Genomic DNA, 25,268 nt, shown 5'->3' on the forward strand with positions numbered 1-25,268 from the left:
GAATTGACTAAAATTAACTGCCAAATTCAATGATCAACTGTAATTTTTTATAAACATAGGTAATCTCAAAATTTCCAATTTTTTTTTATAAAAGGCTACATAATTTTTATTTATATACTATTACCTACGCTCTTGAGAAAATAAGTTCTTTTTTCACTCAGTATGCGTGGAAAAAATAGTTCATTACCGCCATAGTGTAATAATGAATTCATTCCCGCACTAGGGAGGTTTGAATTTAGTTACTATAGTAACTTATTAAAATTTCTATTTGTCTCAATAAGTCATGACAAATTTTAAATAATAGTTATCGTTTATTTTCTAATTTTAGAAGCGTAGATAAAGTTTTGTAGGATGCGCAAAATCATCAGTTTCTAGGATCTATCCTAAGACTATAAGGATATATCTTCAGGCTACATTAGTAAAACTTGCTACGATGGGTCTTAGTAGGAGGAGTGCTTAGGAGCAGATCTCAGCCTGAAGATAGATTCTTGGTATTATATACATAAGTATATTTTCTATACTTTAGTAGAAGGCCGACGAACGTAATTCATAGCAAACCCCCAGTACCCTTGACCCAACATTTTTTTATATACTCGAAAGTTTAACCAAAAAAAAAAAAAATTACATTTTTTAACGTACGTTTGAGAGATATAATTGATTAAATTTATGTGAAAGTGATATTACGGACTCTCTGTTCAATAACTTCGTAAATCGACGGTTTATAAAAAATTGATACTTTCGTACTTCTGCGATTGTCCAACTCATGGTAGTAAGTAGGACTAATGTAGCCTGAAGATATATCCTCGGTCTGAGGATATATCCTAGAAACTGATGATTTTACGCCAATAACGCGCCATTGCGTATACTTTGGCGTTAAATTGACGCAACTAAGCCAGTTTGTTGACATACATCTAATACAACTTATCTGTCTAAGTAGAAGGATAGAACGAACGCAGCTCCGAATACAAAATCGATCGAATTAGCGAAAAGATTTGAGAAATTGAAATAGATATTTACATGTTTAACAAATGTAACAAACCGTAATTTATAATTAAAAGGTCTATTACCGAATTGTATTATAATATTACATTACATTATAAGTATTATTTAGCAAAAATTACTGTAATTGGTAATCAAATTTATTCGTTAATCAATAATTTTGACCGGTAGTGTTTTTTGTTATGTTCTTAAAACTTTCTTGTTTTACATCACTTTTTTCTGTATAAAAAAGTATAAAATATTTTAATTCGAGGGATCTGTCCAAAATACAATCTTGATACGAACCTGGTTATTTAAATTCAGTTGATATGAATAAGTGTAGCGTAATCAATTATTATTAAATCAGTTTTGTCCATCAATTGGAACAGTTACTTCAATGTCCATCATTTGGGACAGTTACTTTAGACACATTCATCGTAATAACAAACTCGACTTCACGGAGAAGTATATAGTAGTGATAAATCCTAGTGGGTATTCTATGTTTTTATTAAACCATATGTTTTTAAATCGCAGTTGTCTTTATTCCCCCATGAATGTGAGATGTTCTAAAAGTTTTTTTACAAGTGTTTCGTAAAGTTTTTATTATTTAAATATTTTAAATAAAATTTGTTTTAAAAGTATATGTGAATAAAATGGCATTGCATTTTAATAATAATTTGATGTGAAGGAATAAATCTCATTAATTCATGGTAAGTGAATTTTTTTAATATGCATATTATAAAAATATTTCTAAGTAGGATTTTCTTATTTTCATTTTTAATGTTTACAGTAAATTTGTCTTAAATAACATCGAAAATTCATAGTTAATTAATATTATTAAATATAATTAAGTTTCGATTAACATGTATAAATTTTCTAATATTGATAATTAACGCTATAAAAATCTTTGCGGGAAATTGTTACCGCCAATATTAGGAACAGTTTGCTATCCTTCGAGTTAATTATTTTTTATCCAATAAGTCGAATTGCTTATTTTATTTTAAAAATCAATTTAGAATTTAATTTTAATTAATAATTTTTAGTAAATTTATTATAATAATTTTTATTTGAATTTTATTAATTAGTTAAATACGTGTCTCCAGTAGGAGGTAACTTTTTCGCGCCCTTATTATATCGAAAGATTGAAATAAAATTGATATTTTCGGTTTTATTTCGATTATATTTGGTTTTTTTAAATATTTATTAATCATATTTAAAATTGAGAAACGTAATTTTTAAATTTTTTTGCATTTAATATGAAATATTCGTAAATTTATGGTGCCGCGTCAATGCATCTTTGGCGGGATGTGATCGTATTATTTATTTTCAAGTATTTTCCTTGAGTTTTCTTAGAACTTTTCGATTACAATTTATTTTTAATATAAATTTTTTTGTATTTAGGTGCCCTACAGTGAATATTTACAAATTTTTAACTAGAATGGCTGATCTTGAATCGTAAGTTAAATTTCGTTGCTTAAAGTTTACATAAAGTGTTAGTTTAATTAATTTATAAAATTTGTATTATTATTAGGGATTCTGGTAATATTTATACGAAAAGGAAGCGAGCATGCAGTTTGGATTCGGTATGATCAAAATTTTTATTATTTTATTATTAGTGTATAATAGTTTGCTAACACTTTTCGAATTTCTAAACACCTGCCAAATATAACATCAGAATTTGTAATTTACACTCTTTAGTTTAAAGAGTATGATCCCTCGTTGGTAAACATTTCTAATGATCATTTCTCGATATTTCCACTTTGTGGAATAGCCTAGAAGACAACCATGCGATTATACATTACCCAGCCGGCTTTTCCACATCATGCTCATAACTTTTAATTATTTTCTCTTATTGTAGTGAAAAAATTTTCTAAACAAAACATTTATTAATTGTGTTATTAATTGTGTTGTCATACCCTGTTATATATATAATATTTATCAAGGTATACTAAGTTTAGTACCAAGTTTGTAACGCAGGCAAAAATATTGATGCCAGCAACAAAATTTTGGTATACTTATTAATAAAATCACCTTGTTAGTTCATTTTCGGTTATCTTCCCGCCTGTCATCACGATAACTCAAAAACGAACAGAGATATCAAGCTGAAATTTTATAGCGTGTTTAGGACGTAAAAAAAAGGTTGATTTCATAAATGAGCAACATAGGCAATTGGGTCCGCAGGACTTGTAAACCGTAAAAGATAGAACAAAAGTTTAAATGTAAAAAATGTTCCTTATAAAAAAATAAACAACTTTTGTTTGAAACATTTTTTCGTAAATATCATGCAAAATGCGATGTAAAGCTGCTATTTTGTTATTTGGATCCCTTAGGATAGCATGAAAATACGTTTTGCACGCAAAAAATATACAAAATTTTCGGATTTCTTTCGGTTTTTGCAGTTTGATTCAAAAACTATGAGCTTTTGACATTAGTTGCCACACAGTTCTGTATGTCTGATAGTTTTTGAGATATGATGCTTACAAAACATATGGTTTTCCGAAATGGTAAAATTTTAAGTTTTGCTCATGTTAAACCGTTAGAAATAGAATAAATGTTTAAATGTAAAAAAAGTACCTTACAAAAAATAAATCACTTTTGTTTGAAACAATTTTTCCTAAACATCATTGTCTTGAGGGCAAATTATGGCAAAACAATGGTGTCTATTTTCTCCAAAAATATAAACGATTTCTTAGTAGCTTCAATCAGTGATCCTTATGAAAATTCTTAGAAAAAAACGAAAAATAAAGTTTTCTAGGAAACACTTCTATTTTTGAAAACTATTAGAAAACTATTATTAATTGCGACCAGAATTCGATATAAAACTGTTGTTTTGGTATGTTATTTGGACCCCTGAAGGGAGTTTCCAAGCAAAAAAAAAGCTGTACTAGAGTTCGTACAAAACGAAGTGGCACCGAGCAAGAGAGAGTGTAGATACGAGTGCACATACATATACATCATACACTCTCTCTTGCTCGTTGCCACTTCGTTTTGTACGAACTCTACCTGCGTAATAAGTATAAAACTGAAAAAAGTCCAAAAATTTGCAGCACAATTTTTTTGCCTGCAAAACGTAGTTCACTGGCGTATGACCGTCAAACTTAAGATGGTTCATGAAACGCCTTTGAAAACAATTTTTGTGGAAGTAAATAATTCAAGGTTTAAGGTACTGCAAATCAACAGGTGCTTCTAAGAACAGGTATATTTTATTATAACATATAATAAAATATTTTGACCCTTCACGTTACGGAGGTTTATGAACCATTGTTTTTTATTTTTATTTATTTGATTCAACTTTACTTCCCTGATTGACAAATTTTGGCGATGAGTTCGTCCAGAACTCTCCGATCATCTGATCTTGATTTTTAAGCTCCGCCAAAGTTTTTAATATAAAGTTCTTGAGCTGTAAAATTGTCTTTTTTTAAATTTTTGCACTTGAGACTATTTTGAATAAAATGATTTTTGCCATTTTTTTTTTCTAAATTAAGTAGTACAAAAAACGAACCTAGAATTTTTTGATTCATACGAAAAAATTGTTTACTGGGTGTATTGACTTGCGGTTTTTTTCATTGGCTTCAGAAAATTATCCTAAAAAAAGTCTATATGATTCAAAGCGGAACTTTTTAGTTATAAACCCCCTTCACCCCCGCGCAATTGGAGGTGAAAGGGGATTATCGTAAAGAAAATCAGATAGCCTTAATAAGATTTTAAAAAGATCAAAATGCTGAAGTAATCCGAAATTTAAGATATTTTTATTAATAAACTCTTTTATGCACCTACCACTCCCTTTCGGGGATTTTAAGACTCTCAAAATAAAATAGATCATTTTTTTGACAAGTTTAGAATTTTAATAACGTATAAGAGGATTTTCGAATTTTTTCTGATCTCGAATTTTCAGTGATTATGTTTATTTTGTTACCCCTTCCTCTCTTTTAACCCGCATAAGTAGAGCCCTTAAATAAATAATACCATTTTATTTTTTGAAAATTTAAGCCTTCTTGAGGCATTAACGGGGGTTTTTAAAGTTGCTGATCTTGAATCTATGATTAAGCTGATTCAGTTTTTAAATCCACTTCTCTCTTCGCAGGTAGGCCACCCCTGACATAGAGTAATTACTGACTTATAATAACGAGCATTAGTACAGCACCTGAACTTCTTAAAGAGAAAATTACACAAAATATGTTTAAAAAATCATACATTCACATTTTTTCGTCAAGTTTCAAGAAATTTTTGTTTTGGTCTTGAAAACGGCCGTTTTTAGAATGCATGCAAACCTAAAGCGGTAATTTTTACGAAAAAATAAGATACTTTTTCTGTTTAAAATGAGCTAAAAAATCAAAAAGAATTTTTTATAAAGTTAAAATCTTTGATTGGCGGTTTTCCAGATAAGAATGGTTAAAGTAACAATTGAATTTCAAGCACTGCGATTATACCCTTTATTCTATCGATTTGAAATTTGGATATGTTATATTCATATTCTACTTGCCCTGGGTACTTTTGATCATGCTGATTAACAGATTTTTAGACTCAATCCTCAAAAACTCTCCCCTCTCGAACTACGACCCTTCAAAGGTTATGCACACATAAGGAGATATTGATATTTGATTTCGGTTAAAATTTTTTGAAAACTAAAGATTAAGCCAGTTTTGATCATGCTGATATAAAAATCTTATGGACTCAACCATCTGAAACCCTTCCCGTTCAAGCTACGGCCCTTCAAAAGTTATGCCTATATGGGGCCGTAGTTCATAAGGGAAAGGTTTGAAGGGTTAAGTCTATAAAAACTTTTGATCAGCACGGTCCAAACTAGCTTAAACCATAGTTTTCAAAAAATTTTTTCCGAAATTAAAAATCGTTTTTTCTAGACACGGATCTAGTAATTATAGTAGGAATGTAGTATAAAATCCTACATTAGACGAGGGGGGTGTATCACAAAGGGGGGAAGCAATGTGCCTACTTTTGATTGTCTGCGGCTCTTATTTACGGGAAATACAAATAGAACGATAATATTTCGTGTGTTTTAGATTTTAATATTTCTATATCCATGGTTTTAGATTGCCTCAAGTAATATACCTGCTTTTGATTGGCTGCGGCTGTTCGCACTTTCAATTGCGGAAAAATTTAAATAGGTAGCAATTCTGCGTGTGTTGTAGATTGATCCGAGCAAAAAATCTTTCTATTTAAAGTGAAATCTTTTACCCTAAAGAAAAAAATGTATGTCTATAATACGTTGAAATTTAGTATTGAAAATTAATCGACGTATTTTCGAGACATTCTTAAGCCTTCTTTTGAATTTCATTAGTTAACTTATAATAGTTGTAACACTAGGATTGAAGATTGAATATTCACTAAATTGAATAGAATATTGTAGCGTTTAGGTTACTTATATCGTTGAAAAAATTCTTTTAAAACAAGCATAAATACTTCACATATTTATTTTTCTTTACAAATTTTACTTTTTTTTGAATATAAGATTATTTATTTATGTTGTCCACATACGTCAACCATTTGTCAAACATGTTTCCATGCTTACAAACGAATCAAAAACACTTAAAGAAGGCTTTGAGCATACTTTCAGCATGCGCCTAGTTAACAGCCAATCGAAAGTAGGCACAATGATACCCTGCCTCTTCCCCCTGAGTGAGACTCCACTCGGTTATACTCCATCCCTTTTAAAATATTCCTATATCCATGATATCAGAGAACATCATAACCTCAAATCTAGAAATATTCATTTTTCGCGATTAAAATCATTTTTTGTACATTTTAAGCATATTTAATGTTAAATAAGGTAATTAATAACCTATCTTAATTAACGTAATTCATTTATTGATTGTTAGGTACTAAAAATAACTTTAATGACACTGAAAATTTGTGACTTCCGTTAATTAAAGAAAAACTGTTAATTTTTCACCAGCTCCTACAACGGATTCGCAAACTACGTAAAAAATTATTTACCATAAATATTTCGTATCTGTATAGTATTATTGCCACTTAAATATACTTATTTTACCACCTTATTATCGTAAATGTTTCGATGAAAAAACTGACCGAAACAACTAAAAATATGCTGTAAAAATACTATTAATACTGTATAACTGTGATATTTTTTCGGAACTTACAAAACCAGTAGGATAGATTTAAATTCAATCATTATAAATTAGTTGGCAACTTGACTAGTCACATGATGACTTAACCATTTTAATCCAGATTGTAGTTCAATTTTTTATTTCTTTTAATATAATTTTTCTGTTCGCATTTTAGGATCAAGAAAATATACAACCATCAAAGAAAATCTATTCGGAAAGCGATGAAGACGACACATACACATCATTATTGGCACAGGGATTGCGAACACCTAATTGTCATTCATTTGGATTAGGTTCACCATTTATGACACCGCGTGGAGCACATCCGCCACCATTACCGGTATTACCATGGGCGGATAGTACCGAAATGTGGAAGGTGATGATGAAAGAGGATGAAGATAGTGCAAAACAACGTGTACAAAATGTGTTTGAAAATAATCCAGCTTTAATACCTAGAATGCGTGCTATTTTATTAGATTGGTTATCAGAAGTATGCGAAGTATATCGATTACATAGAGAAACATACTTTTTAGCTATAGATTATATTGATAGATATTTATCCAAACGTCACGACGTTCCAAAAACACAACTTCAATTATTAGGTTTGTACTTTAATTTATCATATTTTAACTTTTTTTATCCTAATTCGCTTCCTTGTATAGACCGATCAGTTACCTCGATATCCATTTCTGTAAGATTTGTCAGTTTGTCTCCCTCAGTGTTTCCTTCACATCCCTGTAGCTAGGAAAAAACTTTGGTGTCGCATATTCAGTTTATTTAGAATCGTTTAATGAGTTATTAAACAAGAAAAAACCGCGGAGTGCTATTAAATAAGAGGGTGGAAATTGAAGATAGGGTTGAAAAAGAACCCCTTTTAGTTTTTTTCAAATGTCTCGTAAGCTAAGCCAAATTTTCAATAAATTGTACATACAATTTTTTGTAGAGGATTAAACTTTACATCGGATCGGTATTTTACGTTTATGTAAAATGGAATATGGAAGAATGTTACTAAATTTCCTCGAAAATATGTATAATTTTTATACCCTATTTATATGAAATATATCAAGGTATATATATTATCTTTAATCACAAGTTTGTAACGCCTAAAAATATTGATCGTACGAACAAAATTTTGGTAAAGTTGTACATAAAATCGCCTAATTAGCCCATTTCTGATTGTCAGTCTATCCGCCCGTCTGTCAGCACGATAACTCAAAAACAAAAAGAGAGATCGAGTTTTTATAGCGTAATCAGGATGTAAAAAGTAAGACTGAGTTCTTAAATGAGCACCATAGGTCAATTGGGTCTTGAATCCGTTGGACCCATCTTGTTAATCGTAAGAGATAAAACAAAAGTTAAAATTAAAATTTTATAGTGTTATCACTCAACACACACTACTACAAGAGTAAATCATGTACGATATAATCGTAAACTCCCACTATTCCTCTGAAACTCATACCGAGGTCCCGACACTTTGGCACTGAGCTATCTCCGTTACTGGAATAAAGTAAACCTCTATATCTGGGATTCGTTCTTTCGATTTTATCGTCATAGTTATCTCTGTAACTGAGACAACGAGTGAATTTTATATGCATTAACCTTTCTAACCGAGAACTGAGGTAACGTTTTCTTTGTTTACTTACTTATTTTTATTGTTCCCGAAAATTCCGCACTTAACTATATTTGAGTCTCAATGACCTTCAGATTTAGTTTTGATTTACTACCATACGAATGTATCGTGACTATGTGAAAAACTGAAGTTAATATCCGTTTATGAAAGTGGGAAGACACGCAATGAAGCCTGTGTCGAATTTAATAAGCCAAAATCTACTCTTTGTAGAATAATTCAGAATAAAGATAAAACTCAATCTCAATGTTTTGAACGACAAGGAAAACTAAAACGTGTACGTTTATCACAATATCCTGAACTTGAACAATGTTTGCTAACAAGGGCTAAGCAACTTCGTAACAAAAACGTTTCGGTAAGTTGAACCGATTAAAGAAAAAGCACAAGATTTCGCGCGAAGGCTCGTGATTCATAATTTTTGTAGCAGCCATGATATTGATAATACGTTATTTTAGTTAATAATCGCACCTCTATAACTGAAATAACCTGTGTTCTGACCTCTGTAAATGAGACAGGCCCCTTGACGTCTCACTTAACCAGGTTTCACTGTAGTAAATAATATTTAACATAATATTTATTCTTATAGGTATTACATGTTTATTTCTGGCGGCGAAAGTTGAAGAAATATATCCACCAAAATTAGCAGAATTTTCATATGTAACAGATGGCGCATGTACGGATGATAATATATTAACGAAAGAGGTGATTGTATTAAGAGAATTAAATTGGGAATTGACGCCAATGACCGTTAATTATTGGCTGTGCTTATATATGCAAATATATATACATAAGACTGAAATTCAATCAACACATCACGGGAATCATGAAACGTCGATGGTCCGATGTAAAGAACAAAATGAGAATTCATTTGTTTATCCACAATATTCAGCAATGGATTACGAAACAGCAATACGTATATGTAATTTAGCTGCCTGGGATATTGGATTGTTTCGATTTTCATATGCGGTTATTGCGGCCGCATCTGTTTATTACGTTTTTAATCGAGAAGTTGCGTTAGCTGTATCCAGTCTGACATGGCAAACGTTAAAACCATGTGTTGATTGGATGTATCCATTTGCAGTGGTTGTCAAGGAAACAACACGACCAGTTATTACAGGAATTGAACCGAAGAAAACAAATTCACGTACTGGCTTGACGAAAACAATACCAAATATTGTTAACGATGAAACGCATACAATGCAAACCCATAATATTAATTTAGAAATGTTGGTGAGTATTTATTAAGCATTTTGTTTATTTATTTACTAGCTGCAAACACCCGCTTCCCTGGTTTTTTTTCTTCTTTTTATACCATGTATATGAAAGTTAAGTATATTAAGTTTAGTCCCAAGTTTGTAACGCTTAAAAATATTGATGCTACGAAAAAAAATTTGGTTTAGGTGTTCATAGAATCACCTAATTAGTCCATTTCCGTATGTCTGTGTGTCTGTCGTCTGTCTGTCTGTCATCACGATTACTCAAAACGAAAAGAGATATCAAGCTAAAATTTTTATAGTGTGCTTAAGACGTTAAAAGTGAGGTCGAGTTTGTAAATGAGCAACATAGGTCAATTGGGTCTTGGTTCCGTAGGACCCATCTTGTAAACCGTTAGAGATAGAACAAATGTTTAAATGTGCAAAATATTGTTCCTTATAAAAAAATAAACAACTTTTATTTGAAACATTTTCTTGTAAACATCACTGTTTACCCACGAAGGTATTAATATGGGAATATCAGTTATGTGTGTGTGGCTATTTAAGAGTGGTAATCTTTCTTTATTTACGTGACGTCAAAAACCAAACGGTTGCGTCAACAAAACTCATTCAATTGTTTGTTTTCATAGGTGCCAACTTCTCAGTTCATTTACCCCCCCCCCATCACATATCATCCATCTACCGTTTTACCATAAAACCAATGTTCCATATATCTACTTTTGAAGCCATTTATTTATGTAAATAGTGGGGCAACCCCCTTACCCCCAAATTATCAGATTTGATTTAGATTTGACCCAACTTCATTAAAAAAAAATTTTCATTTAAAATTGCCTTGGTGCTCGTACATCCTTAATAAATTGGTTGTGTTTATATAAATTATTCTGTGGCTTGAACTACCTTAAAAAGTATTTGATTTTATATTTTTTTTTTGATTAAATCAATTATTAACATTTTGAATTTTTTTAAGGAAAGAGCAAAGTTACTACCACCAAGAACACCATGTAAAGAGAGTTCAATAGAGTCACCAGAAAAAAATGTTATGTTAACACCACCAAAAAGCGGACGAAAAGGAGGAACAAAAGAAAAAAGTTTGAATCCACTTTAACGTAGTTTTAAAATAAAAATAATAAATACGGTATATTTAGTAATTGTACAGCTTGTTGATGGGAGGTAATAGAGGGGTTGTCATGAGTACAGTACCATTCGAATAAGACGTCGATTACCTCTTCTTCAAAAGCTAAAAAGGTTGAAATTATCAAATTTTATTAAAATATCTTAAAATTGAATTTTACTTAATAGGGTTGCTTTCTAATATAGCCATTGGTGGCTATAGGCAGGGTAACTGCGAAAGAATTTTAGCTTCGACCAGGCAAAATAATAAAAATATTTTCTCAAAATGTGTGTCTCAGAGATTTGAGTCTGAAGATATGTCCACTTATCGATAATCGAAATCCATCTATTCGGTACTAATTTCAATCAAAAAATTTAGTTATTTGCGTTGAATATACTTTAATAAAAGATGTTTGTCTTTTATCGAAGAGTAATTTGTTTATACATTCACTCTAGTTTCTTATATATTCATATTTACTACTCAGTTGGGTTGAGATAGCACGGCTTGGATATTTTGTACAGTGCGTATTTGAAGATATACATACATTCACTCTAAAAGCACATAAACTTATTACTAAGTCAGTTGGATTGAGTTAGCACGGGTTGGCCAACTACTCTTTTATCGCAGATCTCATTAGAAGAGTGATATACATATATTGGATGTACATCACTTTTCTAAAGCGAGATTGCAAAAAAAAAAAGCCAACTCGTGCTAACTCTTAAGATAACATTGAATATATGTATATCACTTTCCTTATTTCACGCTACTAAGAGAAGTCAAACTGTGTTAACTCAACCAAACTGATTGAATTGTAAATAAATATAAGATATGTACGGAGTATTAGAAAATTACCAGTTGAGCAACTCGAGAAATAATGAATTAAGAAGAATTTTATACCAATGTTGTTGTATGCTTAAAAGAGTGTACTGAAGCCAGTTCATGTAATTGAACTTCATTTTCAAGATCATTAACCATTCGTCTATTGCGTGAAATTTCCGCACTGAGTTGACACGGCGATGTGCGCTGTTTTACATATAAACATTTACATCAAATAAATTTTTTATAAAAAAAAAAAAAAAAAAAAAAAAACGTATTCTGCACTTTTTTGGGGGAATAATCAGTAAATAAATGTAAAGGGTATTCCAATACGAACGTCTGTTTTGATTTTTAAATAAAACATATATATTTGTGGTATAAGTTTGAAACATTTATTGATATTCAGTGATACAGCGTTGATTTGCTTATTTTAAGTCTTCAAGTTGTGTTTCCCTTGCATTAAATTAAATGACATTTTTAATTCAAACATAATTCCTTACAAATAATTTATAAATTATAATTAAAAACATTAATTATCTTTATAACGTAACCTCAAAGTATGTAGATTTAGAATAAGATTTAGAATTTAGTAGAATAATTTATAAATAATAATTGTATATGATTCAAATTATAAAAGATAGATGGAGGTTACTACGGTTAGCTTGACAATGCTGAGTTGCGTAATAGACAGGGTGTCGTATTTTTGTAATCCCGGGAATGCAATTTTTTTTAATGAATACTATAATATTATGTATTACATTTATTGGGAGCTTCTGACGATCATAGTTTTTTTTATTATTTAGACAAAAAAAAATTATCAAATACATATCCACGCTTATCACGCGATGGACGAACGGTTAAAGAGCGGTGCTGGGATCAGATTTTGAAATTGATATTTTCTTTCAAGATCATTAAAAAATGAACTGTTGCTAATAAAAAATAACTGATGATAAATCTAAAAAAATAGGCCATCAAAAACAGTTTCAATGATTGAACTTAATATAACTCATTTAACTCTGCATTTTTTGTAGAATATTTCTTTTTCTTATTCTTTCTGCTGTGAATTCTACTATTCCGTCACACCCTATACAAAAAGTAGTTGTTTTAAGATTTAAATAAAATTTGTCAATCTCAACCCTATATAACTTTTTACGATGATTGGTTTAACAATTGATTCGAAAGGTTTTGAATATCAAGACCACCTCTTCTATTTCATTCCATCGCCAGGATTATATATTGCAAAATTATCGGTTAATGATTAGCCAGTCTGTGATGTATATAATTTTCACAAACGTTTATTTAAATTTAAAAATAAAATAAAATAAAAGAAAAATTAAATAAAAAAATTAATAAACAATAAAATAAAAAATTAAATAAAAATAATTTTATTTTGTGAATTACTGTATTTTTTTATAGATTGTTTTGTGGGTCGGTCTGAATGTGACTGATTTCAGATAATAATTAATTATTTAATCGAATATAAACACTGTAATTTATGTAATTTAAATACAATATCAATTTATATTTTTTCATACATTCAAAAATAAATAATTCGAAATTTCATGAATTTATTGTTTTAATATTTTATTTGAAAGCAGCAAAGTTACATCACCAAAGTCATTTCCAAGAATATATCATTCAAACGGACGCCGACAGTATTAGGGATTTTTTGAAATTCTTTGCATCTAATTTGTATAATGGTAATGCACAAATATTACATTAATTTTGGATTATATTCAAGTAATTTAAAATTTTCGCGCTAAAATTATATATTATTCTTGAATTGCAAGAATTTCGGTGTCTTCTTTTGAATGTTTATAAAAGCCGGCGTCTTTTGTTTTAATTGAAATCACACCACTAATGTTGTTCGTATAATTAATTAGTGAAGTGAAATTGTGAGTGAAAATAACACCAAGGTATGTTTCTTCTGTTTATTAATTCCAAATTTTTAATTGGCGAAATATTGTTCAATGTAGTATAATAAAACGGAAATTAAGGAAATTTTCGTTTTATTTGCTTGCTTCCAACATTGTAGACCTAAATTGAAGAAAATTTGATAATTTTTTTTATAAATTAATTTAGAGTATTCTAATACCAGAGCAAATATGAATTATTGGTTTCCAAGGAAACATACAAATTCTACAAAAAAATTTAAAAAACTCGTAATATATGATTCCAAATTTCACTTTAAGCTTCGATTACTCGAAAAGCTAAGTCGAAGCTCTTCATTTTCGTTTTATTATACTATATTTAACAAAATTACAAAGTCAAATCGAAGCGCCACAGTTATCGTACTCGGAAGTGGACCGCGAACCGTTACCAAACGAATGGCATCTGCATTTTATATAAAATTTTTAATTGTGTCATAATTTTCAATTAGAGGATGGACAAACGAAAATTTTGGGTGGAAAATGATAGAAAAAACTAATTCAATCACCATTATATAATAATTTGGGGACGCTATTTCCGCTGGCGGATATTATAATATGAGACAATCATACTAAAATGGACTCTATCTACCGATTTTAATTGGAACCTTATTGTATACTGTATATTGTATTGTATCTACCGATTTTAATTGGAACCTTATTGTATAGTCTAATAAAATGAAATAGAATATCATGTGAAAAAAGAAAAAATTAATGCATGTTAACGAAAATTTTCAGGGACAGATGCTTTAACACATAGCGATCGTTCGTCTTTATAACCTTCATGATTTTCACAGTCGTTTTTTTAGGTTGTAATCTGCGATGATTAGAAACTCAGAAAGTTAATACGAGAGGGCAGCATAGTGAAAAATCAATTCAATTTTGGTGGGAACATTTGAACAGAAAAAAATTATCGCAAAATTATGTTGCATACGTTGGATTATCGTACAATTTGGTCACATAACGACACCTCTATGTTTTATCGTACGAAGGGTTAAATTATGTGATGTGTACGATAATTATCGTACGAATGCTAACGCTGGTTGTAATTGTAAACACTTTGTAAAAAAAGTCAACCTCTCAAGAGTGTACCTAACCTCATTTTTTGTGGGGTTTTAATCAGTTTTTTACAAATTACAAAAAAACTATGCATCAAATAAAAAAAAAAAGTTTAATTAGCAGTTCTAGCTGAAGTATTTTTTCACATTTTCGTTTATGTTTCGACTTTCTAGCTTCAAAAATTGACCAAGATATGCCAATTTTAAAATGAAATTTTTTTGCTCATTCAATCAAATGAAAATGTATCCATCTTGTAAATCGTTAGAGATAGAACAAAAGTTATTCCTTATTCCTTGAAGCATTCTTTCGTAAACATCACTGTTTATCTGTGATGGCGCAACTTAGGTGTCCATTTTCTCCAAAACTATAAAAAACAAGTGAAAACAAACATGAGTTAATTGTTGAAATACCATTACCATTTGGTAATGAACTAAGTAAAGTTGCAACATAAGGTACGCGCAGTGCCGCATTTTTTTTTTTAAATGACAATTTTTTTTTGGAATTAAAGGCTATAACATATAAAATTTAAATAAAAAAAAATCTACAGTGCCGACATAATTTATGTTTTTTAAATTTGGTAGTTTAGGAGATTTTAAGGGTTTTTGAAATTATTGTTAGGGGAAAGAAATTTCAGGTGTTGGCGATACTGCTATGAATTGATGCTAATGGTGTCGACAGTTGACGTGTTAATAGGATAATTATTAGTACATCAATTTGCAAAATATAAATCATAAAAAAATGGCAAGTTTAGTTAAAGATAAAAGTAATCATTTGTTAATCAGTGAAGAAAATAATGAAAAACAACCTAATATTGAATTCGTAACTATTAAAACTGAACCATTCGAAGACGATATTCATGAAATGAAAGATGACGGAGTTAAAAATGAAGAAGACAACGTTGAAGATATACTAGACAATGTGAGTGTGAAATATGAACAAAATTATGAAAACAACCAACATTTTGACACAGTGAAATGTGAAAATATTAAACTTGAAAAACAATTAAATACAGACTTAATCATCAAAGATGAAATATTAGAAGAAAGTGATTCAGATTCAGAACCACAACAAATTCCAGATGAAGATAAACAGTTTGTGTGCGTAGTTTGTAATAAAACATTTACTGCTCGGCGAAATTTCATCGAACATAAGCGTATACATACTAAAAAAAGATTATTTTCTTGCGAAATTTGTACTAAAACATTTGTTGATAAAAGCCATCTTATTACACATGAACGGATTCATACGGGAGAAAAACCATTTTCATGTGATGTGTGTAACAAAACATTTAATCAGAGAACCAATTTAGCTAAGCATAAACTAATTCATTCTGGAGAAAAACCATTTTCATGTGACTTTTGTAATAAAACATTTAATCAAAGAGGTGCTTTAGCTCAACATGAACGGATTCATAGTGGGGAGAAACCATTTTCTTGTGATATTTGCAATAAAACATTTAGTCGACACAGTATTTTAGTTTCACATAAACGGGTACATACTGGAGAAAAACCGTTTTCATGTGATATTTGTGATCAAAGTTTTGGTCAACGACCAAATTTACTTAAACATAAACAAGTACATCATAGTAAAGAAAAAGTTTTCCCGTGCAACGTTTGTAGCATGATACTTAATTCACAAAGTAGTTTACTGAAACATAAAACGATTCACACTGGAGAACAATCAGTTTCATGTGATATTTGTAAAAAAACATTTAATACTAGAAGTAATTTAGTTCAACATAAAAAACTGATTCATACCGAAGAAAAAGCATAACAAAACATATAATTCATTTAATATATTCTATATTGATATACAAAAAGCAAATCAATTATTACAAAATTACAGCTTGTGTTACATAATAGTACAAAATCATAAAATATATATTTACGTAAAAATTTAAAAAACAAATTAAATAAAATAACATAAATTCTTTATAATTTAATAATTAAAAGTCAGAATGGCTCATATATACATTTTTATGTTTTAATGTGTGTAAAACAACAAACTTATCCTCTTCGATAGTAATGATAATAATAAAATATATTTGTTTATAATCTTACAGCGATTGTAACAAATAGAGTTCAGTTTGTAATTAACAAAAATAAATACCAAAAGTATTTCAATAAGAATTAGTAATACCTTTTAACATGCACAAAAATCCAAAAAATAGACATAAAACAAAACTGGTTGGCGTTTTGCTAATACTAATTAAAGTTTAATTACTCGTCCAGTACAAATGCACGGAACCGAAAAGCCGACACTGTAAATCTAAAAATGTCATTAATTTTTTCAACATACTCAATATTAAACAGGTGATACAGGTCATTAATATTGGAAATTTCACTTAGGTATTTGTCCAAATATTGTAATCTATAACTTGTATATAAAGGTAAACTTGTATACAACGAACAAAGAAGTGATTTAAGGCATCCGGTTCTTGTAGATTACAAATTGGGCAATTTTGATCACTGTTTAGTTCGTATTTGAGACTATTTACAAGCAAACGGAAACGAAACCGGCTAGCAGTCCTAATTTGGCAAATTGATCTGAGTTTGACGATGGGGCAACGAGTGTGTATTGCAGTTGAATAAATGTCGATACATGCTGCTGTAATTGGATGAATTCATTGAATTTAAATCATTTTCATGAAGCTTTCGTTTGTAGCCTTCCAGTACAGTATTCATCGATCTTTTGATAGTTATGATAGATTGATCGTTCCAAAGATCCTGGTTTTCAGAACAATGCAGAAGTGTTTGTAATTGTGAGCACCAGTTTCCACCTGTTATGTTTTCTGGACAAGAATGCAAGTCCCTCAGGCGCAAATAATTTAATTAATCTGTGTTCTGAAGAGTTTAGTAAGTGTAGCCAGTACCTATACATTCTTTTGAAAACTTGTACCGATAACATGTCTCTGTTCGATTCCAAACGAACCATGAAATTATGTGTATTCTTTGAACTCTTCGATAATATCAAATTTTTATAAGTCGTCACTACTCCCATAGCATGTTTCGGTCGACCGAATCGAGAGCTTTTTTTTTGAGTCAATAAAACAATAGTAAAGTTTTCGCCTTTTCGTTGCTAAACATTTTTTCATAAGGGCATCAATTATGACTATGTTGTCCATAGTTTCATATGATGCCCTAAACCCTAATTAGAATTCGGATATAATATTGTTTTCAATGATCCCTCCTTTTATGTAAGACCAAAGACATTTACTGTTGTATTTCATAGAATTTCTTGCTTTTACAAATTTTTTTTTTTTACAACTGTTATTACACTTTTGCCGTTAAAACTTATTTTTACCCCACAAATCTTTATTCAGTATCTTCTAACTACTTTTATAATATATTGCACTTCCCCCAGGATTTCTACCTCGGTTTATACGTAAATTCGAACATATAATTCGTAAATTCGATAACTACAGTTTTACACAAAAGTTTTGGCTTAAATGGCTGAGGTTAAACAGCCAAGTTGGAGTGGATGAATTTAACAAGTTATCAGAAATCTTGTGATGAAAAGAAATGCTTATTTGTGTATTCGTTGTGTGCGTAGTCATGGTAGGGACAATAAAATCGATGCCAGCGCTTCCAGTGAACAATTTTGGCGATAAAGGAGACTGTTATGACTAATTTGCAATTCTTTACATGTTAATGTTATAGAAAATGTCAAATTAAAATTATTGAAAAACACTAATTAATTAAACTTGATGCATTAAAAATTGTGAAAATAAGAAATCAATTGCACAAATATTATTTTTCAAATATAAATTATCATAATTATTTATTTAAATTTATTAATATTAAATTTTCAATATAAGTCATAAATGCAATGCATACATGTGCATCCATACAATTCTATAATTAAAATAGTGTATCGCTACCATGGAAACGCCTCAATAAAACTCACACACGGTGCGAATAGAAAGAACATTCATATTACTGTTTGGTTAAAAATAAATATTTATGTGTAAATAAATAGTTTTTTGAGTGGTGTGTTTTTTTTTTTAAACTTTCAACTAATAGTCCCGACAAAAAACTTCATTGGGCATGATTAATTTTCGCATGCAAAATTTTTGCAGGATTTCGTTGAAAACATGCTACTGGACCTAAAAGTGCAGGTTGTCGGTGGATAACCCGGTAGGATATTGTTTTAAACTAATTTTTTTTTAGCAAATGAGTAATATTGACCAAATCGCTCCGGAAAAATTTTTATCATATAATTGGAGTCGAAAACTGACTCTTCTCTAAATTTGAATAAACGTGATTTTTACGATTTTCATCTCTCAAAAAGCCTATGAAAAACTCAGATTTGGATGTATAGAACTTATTTGTAGTGAAAAGCTTACTCAACAACATCTCAAAAAACTTTTGGTCTAATTGAATTTTAAGTGCTTGACTGTTAATTGTCAAGAGAGCACGCGAAAAATCACCCAAAAATAACGATTTTCTGTTCTACACATGCTAGAAAGATGGGATTTTTACCAATCGACTCAAAATAAAGTCAAATTTTTCGAACTTTTCTGTTAATTTGACTATTTCGAGTTGAATGGTGAAAATTCCATCTTTTTAGCATGTATAGAACAGAAAATCGTTATTTTTGGGTGGTTTTTCGCGTGCTTTCTTAACAAATAACAATCAAGCACCTGAAATTCAATTAAACCAAAAATTTTTTCAAGATGTTGTTGAGTAAGCTTTACACTACAAATTAAAGTTTTATACATATTAAATCTGATTTTTTCATAGGCTTTTTGAGGGTAGAAAATCGTAAAAATCGTGTTTTTTCAAATTTTATGAATTTTTTACCCCAATTACATGATAAAATTTTTTCCTAAGTGATTCGGTCAATATTACTTATTTGTTTAAAAATTAGTTTTAACAATATCCAACCGGGTTACCCACCGGTAACCTACACTTTTAAATTCAGGAGCATGTTTTCAACGAGATTTTGCAAAAATTTTGCATGCGAAAATTAATCATGTTCAAGGAAAAATTTTGCCGGGACTTATTAGAATAAAAATTCCCCAACTTTATAATATTTTCTAAGTAGGATCAAAAAATTGATTTTTGAGAGCTTTAGTTTGTGGAAAATTTGTAAACAATTAGAAAATTAATTTTTATTTTGCAATATCGACTTATTCGATCATACATACAAATGTACAAATGTGAAATTTTACAAAGGATTTTTGGTTTATATAGCCATATAAACCAAAAAATAGGAAAGCCTATTGGAAAATAGGCTAGAAGGTTGATTAAATGCGTCAGACAAAGATGAAATTATAAATTGTTTTTGTACAAAATACTCATGCCTGCTTTAGAGTAAGGAAAACAATTTGGAATTAAAAAGGTCTATTTTTTCATTGAGGAGAATTTGTACTTCTTATTTGTGTTTGTATATCTTTATGGCTTCGAGATTGTAACCTTTGGACAATTTCCATATCCGATGATTAGGAGGTGAAATTCAACCATCAAATGATTGGCGAAAGTGAAGTCTCACTTTTTCAGTTGTAGAGAGCGCCAAGTTTTTTTTTCTTGTGCCAAAGGACCTCCCTATTTGACCTATGTAGATACCTTTGCAATCATGACAAGTTAATTTGTAGATCCTTGATTTTTCCTTTTTTCTATCACGGTCTTATTATTTAAAAGAAGATTGCCTAATTTGATAGCAAGTTTAAATGCGATGTTCGTTTCTTGTTTTCATAATACACCTGTAATTTATTCGAAAATTTTCCCAAAATACGTCAATGTCCTATAATAATATTTTTCTTTGTCTCCTGTAATGATTGTTTTTCGTTGTTTTTATTATCTGAGAGTCAAACCCATTACTAGTCGCTAAGTTTGATAGTGTTGAGTTCTTTTTCCAAATTTTCGTTTGATTGTGGTAGTGTTAAAGGTCTATGGATCATCGCAAATTATGATGATATCTTATGGCTTGATGGGTGAACCGAATCCATTGGAATTGCCGTGTCAGTGAATGTTTGTTTACGATATATATCAAAAACTAATTTGTTCTTCGATTTTTTGATTCGTACATCCAAGAATGTAATTTCATTGTTGCATTTCACTTCCAACGTAAACTGGATCTTGCTGTTTATTGTGTTGACAAAATCTAGAAAACTTTCTAGTTGTCTGGTCGTCTCATCAAAACATATGAGGATATCATCTATGTAGCGGTACCAGAATTTTGTATACTGTTTGGCTTGTTTTGAGTTCAGTGCAAGTTCTTCGAAATGGTCCATATATATTTCTGGAAGCTATTTCAGTAAAATTCTGTTCATGAGGTTATGCAAGGAGGCGGTAAAATGAACTTTAAGATGTAATTAACTATCGAACAACTAACCAAAAGAATCATCGACCCTTTTTTTAAATTAAAATAAGGAACTACAAGGATTCTTTCTCATCTAGCGCATTCTTTAATGTACTCAATTTGGCGAACGAATTATTTCCGCGTAAACAGGATTTACCTCCTTTCATTGAAATAAAGTTTAACATCGTTCCCTTACCATCGATGTCAAAAACATCGAACATCGACATGGAAACATCGATGTTTTGAAATCATCGACCATCGATGCTCATCCCTAATCATGATTCAAACAAGTTAGGACTTTATGAAAACATCCTTTGAAGATAAGAATCAACGGTTTTTTCTATTTATAGATATAAAAAATTCCCGTAACTACATGAAGTGCCTTATCCTCTCCCAGTGAAATCTGTGATGAGAATGAAGGACAAAAAATATTCACGAATGATAAACTTGCCGTCGCATTTATCTAGGTATCGGATGCAAATTGAATTTTGTAATATTCCTGCAATGTCTGGTATGCTAGTGTGTCATCCTCAAGAAAAAAAAACATAGATTTATAATTCGATCGATTTTGCCATTCACGATCAGATCGTTACAAATGTCCATCAGTTCATTCTGGACTCGGTTGCTTATGTACATAGCATTCTTTATGCGTTTTAAGCGCTTGTAAACCGTCCGTTATCTCTTGAAACGAAATATCTTTGTCTAAATAGACATCGATTTGCAAAGAGTTGGTACTACAGATTTTACCATCAAATTTTCCCACAGTTCAATTGAAAGTTAGTGTTTGCGGCCAAAGCGTTAATAATCTTAATAATCCAAAACTGAACCGTATCTTTAGCATTAAAAAGTGTTCATAATTTCAAATTTAAAGATTTAAATTCAATGAATATATATTAGTTGGCAATATTTTATATCTTTTCGATAATCTTCGGTTACAGTCTGTAAGTATTCAGTAACGGTTTCTCTTTGTTGATTTCGAGTGGACAAACAATGTCTAGCGAATATGATATTAAGTTTCTTTATGCAAAGTGCTTCCAATGTAGTAATGGCTTCAGTATAGGTTGTACAATCGTTAATGAATTGATAGATATTCAAACTTACGTAATTTTACAGTAAAGGTGTTTATTTTCTTTCTTGATGTCTGTAATACCTCGTAAGTATTTTTCAATCGTTCTTGCCCAATGCTTCCATATTGTTTCAGTTTCTGCTCACGTCTGCGTTGAATCGTTCTGGTCTTAGTAACTTTTTCATGTTATTCATATTAAAATTGTTTACATACGAAGCACTTATATAAGTTAATAAAATTATACTAAATAACAACAAATTATTTAATTTATAATATACAGTAAAAATGATATTAAAATGGTATCCAACATAGATGGCGTCCCGAGTATATTGTGTGCGCGCTTTTAATGCTTAACGAGCCATTTGGTAGTCGAAACGGCTTGATGTCGTCGGGCGAGCACATTAGTATTTAACCTTGTAGACCACACATCAACGCCTCTGCTTTCATCATATTTTCAATTTGTAAGCTTTCCTTTTTAAGTATTAGTGTAATGGTAACGTTCAGCTGCAACATGGTTGACTTTGAAAATACTCCATTTTTATCAATCGTATTCACCGGGTTTTAACATGTCAAATATAACTCAGATAATTTAGGGTTATGTTCAATTGAGGAGGTGGCATGCAAAGCTCACATGTCCACCCAAAAGAAATTATGAGTAAGAACGACAACACAAATAACAGTAATTCTACACATGTTACTTATTAAAAAAATATGACAATTAGTATATTGAATTTAGAAATCAATTTATTCAATAACTATAGATCTAAACTGAATGGTCAATTAAATAAAAGATATTTAAAATTGGACATGTGGACATGTGGACATGTCTGGACTGGTTGGACTTGTGAGCTTATGAATGATCCTAAATGAGGACATGTGTGGTTATGACTGGAGCATTAAGAAGTCTTGTTTTCAATGAGAATAATATTAAGATGTAATTAACATAAAAATTGAAAATTGTGTCAAATGTAAATAGCATTTAATTAACATTAGAATTAACATAAAAATTGAAAATATTGAAGATTATGTCAAACGTGAATAGCATTTAATTAACATTAGAATTAACATAAAAATTGAAAATATTGAAAATTGTGTCAAACGTGAATAGCATTATCTGCTTCTAGACAATTACAGAAATTGTCTTCATCGTCATCATTTAAAACTGTAGGACAATCTCCACGACAAACAATATTCTTATACCACTGCAGACTCTCCTCATTTTTCCACACTTTTTCAAATAATGTTGTGAGGAGCCCATCTACATCCTTTTTCTTAGCGGCGCTGATTGGGTGAATCAAAGGAATCTCTTCAATTTGATTCCTTAGAATATGGTTCCAAGTTGAACCTCTCTTTAAGAGTGTGTTCTTTTCAAGTCCTTCATTTTCAAACCGAAAAAACTGATTTCCTTTCACAATTATCTTCATTTTATCATTCTTCATAGAATGTCTCTCAATAGTGATCCGTTTTTTCTCGCTTATCAAGTCTAGCCATTATTTCATTTTTATTTACCATGTTTCCATGCGATTACTACAGTAACATTTATCATATGCGTAAATAGGACCCACCACCACTTCTTCCCACGAATTGCTATACGATAGTTATTTACTGACTGGTCCAAGAGATCCACATCACCCATTGATCGATTATATGATTGAAACACCTTTGGGTGCTCTACAATTATATTGGTTTTGTTTTTTGCAGACCACCTCTTTACTTGAACTGTTGTCTGAATTGAATCATAGTTCGTTATCAAAATAACTGCACTATTGTCGTTCCAACTCACAAGAAGCAAATTATTGTTTCATCGATAAGATGAAAAATTATCGAAAAAATAATCATAATAACCCCTATCTTTCTTTCTGATATCAGCAATAGGTGGTAAAGAACACTTGTTGGTTCTATTGTCACGAATAGTACCAATAGCTCGAAATCCTTTTCCCCAAAGCAGTTAATTTTGTCTTTAAATTGCGGTTTGCAAGATTACAACACTTATCGAAACACAAACTGGTACTACAGATTTTATCATAAAATTTTCTCACAATTCAATTGAAAGTTAGTGTTTGCGGCCAGGGCTACGAAAAGCGTTAATAATCTTCGTAATCCAAAACTGAGCCGTATCTTTAGCATTAAAAAGATCGTCAGTAATAGATTGTTGATGTAATCGCTGTTTATTCTTAATAAGAATTCTATATTCTTTTTTAGCCGCTGCGCATTCTTTTCTAATTTCCTTAGCAAATTTACCATATCTACACGTTGTTAATTTTGCTTTTAAATTACGCTTTGCAAGATTACAACACTTATCGAACCACGAGCTGATACCACAGGTTTTATCATAAAATTTTCCCACAGTTCAATTGAAAGCTAGTGTTTGCGGCCATGACAATAAACTTAATACTATATGCAGTTGTAAGTACTACACCTGATACACCAGCTTGTTTTAGCTAACATTTTAGAATTAAAATCATTATTACTTAAATCAGAAGGCCACCACTTAAACGACCTTTAGATTTGTCTTAAGTAGCGCTTGAGCACACATAGTTAATATTCAGTTGATGATGATACTTTTCATTCGTAATATATGCTCATAAAAATCAGTATCCAATTTGAGTCCTTCAGTAAATTTCACTGCTTCTGCTGACTTGTCAGAGACGATATAAACCTTATCAGTATGTCTACTTAGTCCTACTATCTGTAAAGATTTCTCATGTACCAGTGAAGCGTCGTGACATGTTGCATATAAGATACTAGTCTTGCAAGTCTGCCCTTGATTCTTCCTGATAGTGTTTACTGTGTCATTTGACATTATTTCAGGTGAGGCATGGGTAAAAGACATTTTCACCGCGGGTCAACCGGTATTTCCGTTATGTCGATGATTTCTATTTTCAATGTCAGAGTTTGCTTCCATTTCATATCCATAATTTCTATTCAATAACGCGATCACATCTTTTGGGTTCCTAAAGTTTACTCGTAATGTGTGCATGTCAATTTCATCAAGAGGTATTCTTGACCCAATGTATGTACCTTCAGTAGGTTCTTGTACTCTTTTTATAAACGTAAAAATTTATTTTCATTGTTAACAT

General features: G+C 30.4%; 2 protein-coding genes across 2 annotated transcripts; both read left to right on the forward strand.

Annotated features, from left to right (window-relative positions):
• Positions 1–1,527: 1,527 nt before the first annotated feature.
• LOC123302216 (G1/S-specific cyclin-E) lies at positions 1,528–13,107 on the forward strand. The gene is made up of 6 exons (XM_044885059.1): positions 1,528–1,688; positions 2,380–2,433; positions 2,510–2,561; positions 7,240–7,666; positions 9,278–9,921; positions 10,873–13,107. The coding sequence occupies exons 2-6, from the start codon at positions 2,417–2,419 to the stop codon at positions 11,008–11,010; spliced, it is 1,278 nt and encodes a 425-aa protein (XP_044740994.1). The 5' UTR covers positions 1,528–1,688; positions 2,380–2,416; the 3' UTR covers positions 11,011–13,107.
• A 2,450-nt stretch (positions 13,108–15,557) lies between these two features.
• LOC123303004 (zinc finger protein 271-like) lies at positions 15,558–16,592 on the forward strand. Its single transcript, XM_044886098.1, has 2 exons — positions 15,558–15,910; positions 16,202–16,592. Exons 1-2 carry the CDS (start codon positions 15,558–15,560, stop codon positions 16,590–16,592), a joined length of 744 nt encoding a protein of 247 aa, XP_044742033.1.
• The last annotated feature ends 8,676 nt before the right edge of the window (positions 16,593–25,268 follow it).

The sequence above is a fragment of the Chrysoperla carnea genome, chromosome X, assembly GCF_905475395.1.
Source record: "Chrysoperla carnea chromosome X, inChrCarn1.1, whole genome shotgun sequence".
Lineage (NCBI taxonomy): Eukaryota > Metazoa > Arthropoda > Insecta > Neuroptera > Chrysopidae > Chrysoperla > Chrysoperla carnea.

Coding starts and splice junctions, on each gene's coding strand:
- LOC123302216 (XM_044885059.1), top strand. Junction 2,562..7,239: donor GAGCATGCAGTTTGGATTCG/GTATGATCAAAA, acceptor TTCGCATTTTAG/GATCAAGAAAATATACAACC. Junction 7,667..9,277: donor AACACAACTTCAATTATTAG/GTTTGTACTTTA, acceptor TTATTCTTATAG/GTATTACATGTTTATTTCTG.
- LOC123303004 (XM_044886098.1), top strand. CDS start 15,558: ATGGCAAGTTTAGTTAAAGATAAAAGTAATCATTTGTTAATCAGTGAA. Junction 15,911..16,201: donor ATTCCAGATGAAGATAAACA/GTTTGTGTGCGT, acceptor ATTTAATCAAAG/AGGTGCTTTAGCTCAACATG.